Genomic DNA, 8,979 nt, shown 5'->3' on the forward strand with positions numbered 1-8,979 from the left:
GACAATGGACAACAGGTAATACAGGACTGGGATCTTCGAGGAAAGGAAACATAAACTGAGCCCTAAAATCACCCCAGCTTTCTATCTCCTCGCCATCCATTATTTTTATGGAAATGAAAACACCATAATCTTACACTCAGGGATCACCACCAAGGTTAACACCTTAGTGTATGTCTTGGTGGATCTTTTTCTACACATGTATGTATACCTGTATGTGTTGGTTTTTAACCAAAGTGAGAACATAGTGTCTCTACTGTTTTGTAACTTGTATCTTGGTCGATAATATCGCCTCTGTGTTTCAGTAATTTAAAAAATTTCTCTCGTGATCTTGAAATGTTTTTACACTTATGTCCCTTCCTATTCCAGGATCATACTTTAATCATACTCTTGGGCTTCTCTGGTGGCACAGTGGTTGGGAGTCCGCCTGCCAATGCAGGGAACACGGGTTCGATCCCTGGTCCGGGAGGATCCCATGTGCTGCGGAGCAGCTGGGCCCGTGTGCCACAACTGCTGAGCCTGCGCTCTGGAGCCTGCGAGCCACAACTACTGAGCCTGCGTGCCACAACTACTGAAGCCTGCGCACCTAGAGCCCATGCTCCACAACAAGAGAAGCCACTGCAATGAGAAGCCTGCGCACCACAACAAAGAGCCACAACTGGAGAAAGCCCGCGTGCAGCAACGAAGACCCAACTCAGCCAATAAATAAATAAATTTAAAAAAAAATCATACTCTTAATCTAGCATAGTACCTTTCTTCTGTTTCTGACTTATTGAACAGATTGGGCCAATTTTCTTATATTGATACCTGGTGATTTCCAGGCACCTTCACAAAAAGTGGGAATCAATAGATGCCCTGCCATTCTAACTGAATTGAGTCCAAAACTCTTTAAAGGAATAAAACAAAATCTGTCACTCAATAATGTAAAAATCACACATCCAGCATCCAATTAAATTAAGTAGACACGGGAAGGAGTAGGAAAATGTGACTGGTAACCAGGAGAGACAAAGAAGAAAAAGCAATGACGGAATGAGTAGAAAAGGACTTTACACATATGTTCAAGCATTTAAAAAATAAACATAATGAGATAAATGGAAAGTATAAAGAAGAATGAAATGGAACTTCTAGAAGTGAAAAATACAATATCTGAAATTATGTCACTGAATGGAACTAAAAGCAGATTTAACTCTAAGGAGGAAAAAATATCAGTGAAATTGTAGGTGTAATAACAGACATTAGGCAAAATAAAAGACAGATTTTAAAACAAATTTACAGAATGATCAGAGTCTCAGGACCTGTGGGATATATCAAGCAGTCTAACATACATGTAACTGGAGTCTCAGGAGAGGACAAAAAAGAAAAAAATAATTGTTGAAAATATTTAAAACAAGTTGAAAACCGTAATAAAATTCTATACAAGAGATAAAAAGAAATTTTAAAGCATCCAAAGGAAAAAGAGAAATTACATATAGAAGGAGTAAGATAAGAATCACTGCAAACTTATGGTCACAAACAATGAAGGTCAATAGAGAGACAGTTTTAAAGGGTTAAAATGGAAAAATTTCTATCTAAAATTGTATACCCAGCAAAAAATGGTGCAAAACACTTAGATTCACTTCCCAATTAGTTCTTTCAAGTTCAAACATTTTTAGGATCCAACTGAAAATGTGTACAACCATGCTGAAGCAATTATTTTTTTATATTCAACATTGGCTATAGTACACACAAACATTTTCGCTCCTCTAATTCTATGAATATAAAAACATTAAAAAAAGTTTTTTTTTTGACTGTTGAATCTCTTTTTTGGTGGAATATTGTAGCTTGTTAGTATGAAAATATGAATTTTGTATGTACTACAACTGAAATTTTCTCCATGGGTTTCTTAATTTAGTAAGAATATAGTTTTCACTATGACACCAATATTTTTATTTATATCACCATCATAAAGCATACAGTTGACCCTTGAACAACACGGGTTTGAACTGTGCTGGTCCACTTATACAATGATGTTTTTTCAATAAAAATATTGGAAAAATTTTTGGAGATTTGTGACAATTGGAAAAAACTTGCAGATGAACTGCATAGCCTAGAAATATTGAAAAAAAAATAAGAAAAAGGTATGTCATGAATGCACAAAATATATGTAGATATACATATAACAGTAAACTATTTCTAATTAAGTTTTGGGGGAGTCAAAAGTTATACATGGATTTTCCACTGTGAGGGGGGGGTCAGCGCCCCTAAACACTGCATTGCTCAAGAGTCAATTGTAATTTTATAGTCAATGTTAAAGTTTTGAGCTGAATTTACACTTTCAATTATGTAACTTGTCTCATAAATGTTACAATTATGTAACATTTCTCAACAAAATGAAATTCCAAAATAATTCTTTTTACTGTGTCAGTCGAATAAAAGAAACAAATTGTTATTAGAATTAACTAATTTTCTGGTTGATACAGCTAATGACACTGGCTTCATTCAAACTCTTGGCAAAGTTTTTCCAGTGAAACAACACAGTAGCACTAGAATGGTGCTCAAGAAAACTTGATGGAAAAAATGAGCCAAGCTATTTTAGAAGAACAGTGACTAGACTATATAAAAAGACATGTGTCACAAAGTGACATGTAAACCCCCTTCTGCTGCCTAATGTGTGAATTTATCATCTTTGGTTAGAGTCTTCTTGAAATACTTACTTTTTAAAAAAATGCTGATGCTTCTTCAGCTAATTTGTGTCTTCCCATTTTCATGGGGTCAGTGATATTGCTACTATTCTTAAGGCAGGTGGAAAACATTTCCTGTAAGGAGCACATACACCATCAACTCTCTTTAAAAGGAACACAATTTAATTATACAATATTTTATTAAACGTAAACTTTTCAGGTTCTTTGGCTCATTGTTGCCAAAAAGGTTCATTGACAAATGGGAAAATGTTTAAACCATTAAATAGCTGAAGATTTATAACATACATTTCGTGACAAAATGATCCTAGCTAGTGTTCCGGCTACTCTTTATAACGTTGCACACAGTAGGACCACTCATCCTCTATTTCCCACACACGTCTCATTGCAATTTACATGTAATTGCCCGCTGGTAGTCAAAAGCTGAGGGAATACAGCTCATACAAAGGCCCAGTCACTTGCTTCAATCTGAAACCACTTTGCAAGGCCATTCTAGCTCCAGAGCTCCTTGTGGGATCAGACAAAGTCTCTCTCAACACTGCCTCTTAGTTCAACTTGAGCTTTCCCTACTACCTCCCTAATAAAACTCCTGCACTCAAATGTTCATCTCTGAATCTGCTTCCCAGAGATCTTGAACTAAGACCCAAGAGTCTTTCTGTGATCCAGCATGATGCATTTCTTAAAGGCTAATGAAGAAACTGCAGGTGAAGGCTTGCCTGAGAGCTGAGAAGATAATCTGCGTGAGGGTGTCCCTGCGGAAGCAGTCATGCAGGATGATCCTGAGGGCCAAAGAGAAGCTTGGGCCAGTCAGTGCTGCCATGAGCACAAGAAGGCATAGGTGGGGGGAGCTCTGAGACCTGGGTAACAAAGAGCAGGAGAGATCTGCTGGGAGTTGGAAGGAGTAACATGCTTTCCACTCAGACTTATAAATTCAGTTTGCTGACTGCTATACAAAGGATCTATCAATCTCTTATGTGGAGAGGGAGAAGAATGCAGATAGGTAATAATATAAGCTTACAGAAAGTAAGAGCAATATTATCCAAAGGATGTCATTTTTGGTTGTAAAGCTTTAAAGCAAGGCTGATTTTCTTTTCTTTTCTTTTCTTTTTTTTATTAATTAATTTTTATTGGGGTATAGTTGCTTTACAATGTTGTGTTAGCTTCTACTGCACAGCAAAATGAATCAGCCATACATATACATATATCCCCTCCCTTTTGGATTTCCCTCCCATCTAGGTCACCACAGTGCATTAAGTAGAGTTCCCTGGGCTATACACTATGTTTCCATTACTTGTCTATTAAGGTTGATTTTCTTTAAGCCATGTGATGCTACAGTTAGAGATGCTACAGTTAGCATGAGAATGAGTCCTGTGTTCTAAGAAGATATATTTGTCAGAGAAGAGGTATTTAGCTTGTGATCTTTATCATTCAGAAAAGGTCTTCTCCCTCACAGCTATCACAGATATTGTATTAAGGCACATCAGGCTTAATCAAGACACATCCCCACGCACAGATAAGGAACTTTCACAGGATCTACAAAGAGAAAGTTCTGAATTGCTCTGAACAGTGATCTCTGTGCGCTTCTGTTTCAATTATCTGTTACTATGTAACAAATCACCCTCAAATTAGTGGCTTCAATCAGCAACAACTAACATCATGGCTCATGAGTCTGTGGATTTGCTCAGCTCACCTGGGTAGTTCTTCCTTATGTGGGTTGAGCTGTGGCTGCAGTCATCTGGAGGCTCAACTGGTCTGGAATGTCCAAGATGGCTCACTGGAGGCGTAACTGATTTGGAATGTCCAAGACAGTGGCAGTTGGTGCTGCCTGGAGGCTGGGATTTCATGTGGGGCTGTCAATCAAAGCACTTTGATCCTCCTTCATGTGACATCTTCAAGTGGCTCACTTAGGCTTCCTTAAGAGTCTGGTAGTCTCAGGATAATCAGACTTCTTCTATGGTGGCTGAACCCTAAGAGTACAAAATTGGAAGTAGTCACGTCCTTTTAAGTCTTAGGCCAGGGGTAACATATTAGCACTTGTGTCACATTCTATTCTATTAAAGCAAGCCATGGAGCCAGATCAGATTCAAGAGGAGCAGACCAAACGAGGAGACCACTGGAAGGAGTCATTCATTACTGGTCACTGATGTAGAGATTACCACAGCTTCCCAATCTTTCTATTTTCAAACAGGAGTGTTCACAGTGGTTATCCTGTCCCTCTTCCTTCACTGAAGGATAGGTGTGTGTGAGTTTAGTCTCTGGATTAAGAGAGGCACATCTGAAACTTATACAGAAACTATCATGAAACGCTGACTCTGAGACTAAGCCAAATGATGGGCATTTTGGCTGCCTCCCTGAGGGAGAGTGGGAGGATAGTTTGCACATTAAAGAAGGAAGGTGAATATTTATCAAAGTAATATTATATTTAATAGTAATATTAGATAATCTAATGTCTATTATAATATTAATATAGTATAACATTATAAAATTATCTATCATGTAATACAAAATATATTAATATAAGATGTATAATATAAATATATACTACACATTATCATATATATTAATATATCTAATATTACAGAATATTTTAGAGATAATATTCTTAAAATTGTTGTTTGAATTCTGAAGACAATTTTTAAGATATACTTTGTGAAGGAGCCTGAGCCTGCGCCTGACAAGCAGTCAGTACTCAATTAATATTAATGTCTATTCCTGACCTTGGTCACCTCTTATCTCTTTTACATTATTATTCCCTGTGAAACACAATAAAGAACAAAGACAGCTCTGCTAAGCAACTCTCCATTTTGAATTTATCCCCAGGAAAAGGAGCTCTTTAAGGAGAGTCATAATTTGAGCTCACATATTTGATAAAAATAGAAGTAGATAAAACTCATCAATTAGTTTCTGACATTTTTCTGTTAAGTAAGCAGAACACACAGATATTATAGGAAATCCAAATAAAATTATTCTCAATGATTTTCCTTTAATACCCAAGACAGAATTAGCTAATAAGGTTTTGAAAAGGTCTAAACGAATAAATACAAAACTCTTATATAAATATTTACATAAAACCCTATCTGTAGTGGGGGAGGCAGTGAGTGAATTCTGCCACAGAGTTGCCAAGTTTGAATATAATGAATTAGTTACTGCTTCTAAACACAATCCAAATGCCTGGGCATTAACAAATATATTGTTTGTGGGAGAAGGTTTAATCAAAGTTGGTAAATAGGAGTGAGGGTGCAATGGACAACACATTCTTAATTGAGAAAGTTAACAAATACTTTTCCATGAGGTAATTGCTGCTGGGAGATACGTAAAAATTCAGAAGCACCAATAAGGAGATGTCTCAAATAACTCTCCAATTAATAAGCTTTGCTCAAAACTATAAACTGGGGCAATTTCCCAAAATGACCACATAGGATAGGCAAGTGAATGTCTTTAGAGGTAAAAGACAGTAACTCAGGAATGATAGCTTTATAAAGGATCCTGGCATGTGAATTCCTCTTGGGTACCCTAATAAAACCTGTGGGGAAACATTAGAGAAATAACACTTTTTTATGTTTTCAAAGTGGACAACATATGCAGAAAACGAAGCAAGATGAAAATACCTCAGTCCATTCTTTCATCTTTTTTTCCCACATATGAATTCCTTGGATTAAATCTAACTACAAACTTCCACAGTAAAACCTTAGAAATTGTGACACAAACTAATATTAACTGTTACTTCCTAGCTCGAAAACTTTCAATGGCTTGACATTGCTTTCATGATAAACTCCAAGTCTCCATCTCCTTTCCAAGACCATTCCAGCCTTTCATAAATTCCACCCAGTACATACCATCTTACAATGACATCTTTGCTCCTCCTTGAATTGTCTTCTAATTTTTGCTTTCCCAAATCCTAGGCTATCCTTAATAATTTATTTCCTAAACAGCAATTGAATGCAGATTCTTTCTTGAATACTTTGGTGAGTTCAACATGCCACACATGTAAACACACACACACGTGCGCACGTGTACACACGAAAGAGAGAGAATATTTTAATAATTTTTTTATTGAGGTAATAGTGACTTATAACATTATATAAGTTTCATGTGCACAACATCATATTTCTACTTCTGTATACACCACAGCATGCTCACCACCAAAAATTTAGTTTTCATCCATCACCATATAGTTGATTCCCTTTACCCACTTAGCCCTCTGGCACTCCCCCCCCAGCCCCTTCTCCATTCTCTGTATCTGTATGTTTGTTTTTGTTTGGTTTGGTTTGTTCATTTATTTTATTTTTTTTTTAATTTTATTGTTAATTTTTTATACTTCAGTATGAGTGAAGTCATGGTATCTGTCTTTCTCCATCTGACTTATTTCACTTAGCATAATACCTTCAAGGTCCATCCATGCTGTTGCTAATGACAAGATTTTCTATTTTTTTTATAGCTGAGTAGTATTACATTGTATATATATATACCACATTTTTATCCATTCATCTGTTGATGGGCACTTAGGTTGTTTCCATATCTTAGCTATTGTAAATAATGCTGCCATGAACAAATGGGTGCATATATCTTTTCAAATTAGTGTTTTCATATTCTTTGTATAAATACCCAGAAGTAGGATAGCCAGATCATATGGTAATTCTATTCTTAATTTTTTGTGGAATCTCCACAATGTTTTCCATAGTGGCTGCACCAGTTTATATTCCAAGCAACAGTATAAGAGGGTGCCCTTGTCTCCACATCCTCACCAACACTTATTATTTCTTGCCTTTTTGATAACAGCTATTATAACAGGCTTGTGGTGATATCTCATTGTGGTTTGATTTGTATTTCTCTAATAACTAGTGATGTTAAACATCTTTTCATGTGCCTGTTGGCCATATGCATGTCTTTGGAAAAATGTCTATTCAGCTCTTCTGCCCATTTTTTAATAGGGTTGTTTGTTTTTTTACTTTTTTATTTTTTAACATCTTTATTGGAATATAATTGCTTTACAATGGTGTGTTAGTTTCTGCTGTATAACAAAGTGAATCAGCTATACATATACATATAACTCCATATCCCCTCCCTCTTGCGTCTCCCTCCCACCCTCCCTACCCCACCCCTCTAGGTGGTCACAAAGCACTGAGCTGATCTCCCTGTGCTATGCGGCTGTTTCCCACTAGCTATCTATTTTACATTTGGTAGCGTATATATGTCCATGACACTCTTTCTCACTTCGTCCCAGCTTACCCTTCCCCCTCCCTGTGTCATACAGAGTGAAGTAAGTCAGAAAGAGAAAAACAAATACCGTATGCTAACACATATACATGGAATCTAAAAAAAAAAAAATGGTTCTGAAGAACCTAGGGGCAGGACAGGAATAAAGACGCAGACATAGAGAATGGAATTTATTGTTGAGTTTTAAGATTTCTTTATATATTTTGGATATTAACCTCTTACTGGATGTGTATGATTGGCAAATATCTTCTCGCATTTGAAAGGTTGTCTTTTTGTTCTGTTGATGGTTTCCTTTGTTAGTTTGATGTGTTCTCACTTGTTTATTTTTGCTTTTGTTTCCCCTGCCTGAGAAAACATATTTAGAAAGATGTTGCTAAGACCAATGTCAAAGAGCATACTGCCTATGTTTTCTTCTAGGAGTTTCATGGTTTCAGGTCTTACCTCTAAGTCTTTAATCCATTTTGAGTTGATTTTTTTGTATGCTGTGAGATAGTGGCCTAGTTTCATTCTTTTTCATGTGGCTGTCTAGTTTTCCCAACACCATTAATTGAAGAGACTATCCTATGTCCATTGTATGTTCTTTGCTCCTTTGTCATAAATTAATTGTCCATATGTACACGGGTTTATTTATGGGCCCTCAACTCTGTTCTACTGATCTATGTATCTGTTTTTCTGCCAATACCATGTTTTGATAACTATAGCTTTGTAATACAGTTTGAAATCAGAGAGTGTGCTATCTCCAGCTTTTTCTTTCTCAGGATTGCTCTGGCTATTTGGAGTCTTTTGCAGTTCTATATACTTTTTAGAATTTTTTGTTCTATTTCTGTGAAAAAAGGTCCTTGGGATTTTGAAATGGGTTGTATTGAATCTGTAAATTGCTTTAGGTAATATGGACATTTTAAGAGTGTCAATTCTTCCAATCCATTAGCACAGAATATCTTTCTATTTATTTGTGTCTTCTTCAATTTATTTCAACAATGTCATAGTTTTCAATGTACACATCTTTTGCCTCCTTTGTTAGATTTATTCCTAGGTATTTTATAATTTTTGATGCTATTCTAAATGGTATTATTTTCTTAATTTCTCT

At 36.1% G+C, this 8,979-nt stretch overlaps 1 protein-coding gene across 4 annotated transcripts in view; it reads right to left on the reverse strand.

The window, feature by feature from the left end:
* Positions 1-8,979, reverse strand: part of LOC133090074 (sterile alpha motif domain-containing protein 1-like) — a 61,872-nt gene that overhangs the window by 26,612 nt on the left and 26,281 nt on the right. For 2 of the 4 annotated variants that reach the window (XM_061188343.1, XM_061188344.1), the window contains 2 exons: positions 4,366-4,642; positions 2,691-2,792 (listed from right to left, as the gene is read on the reverse strand). In XM_061188343.1, the coding sequence (XP_061044326.1) occupies positions 4,627-4,642 (16 nt within the window). In that variant the 3' untranslated portion in view covers positions 2,691-2,792; positions 4,366-4,626. Of the gene's footprint in view, positions 1-2,690; positions 2,793-3,408; positions 3,558-4,365; positions 4,643-8,979 lie in introns of those variants that run through there. The other 2 variants (XM_061188345.1, XM_061188347.1) reach the window with 2 other exon arrangements.

This window comes from Eubalaena glacialis, chromosome 4 (genome assembly GCF_028564815.1).
Source record: "Eubalaena glacialis isolate mEubGla1 chromosome 4, mEubGla1.1.hap2.+ XY, whole genome shotgun sequence".
NCBI classification, from domain to species: domain Eukaryota; kingdom Metazoa; phylum Chordata; class Mammalia; order Artiodactyla; family Balaenidae; genus Eubalaena; species Eubalaena glacialis.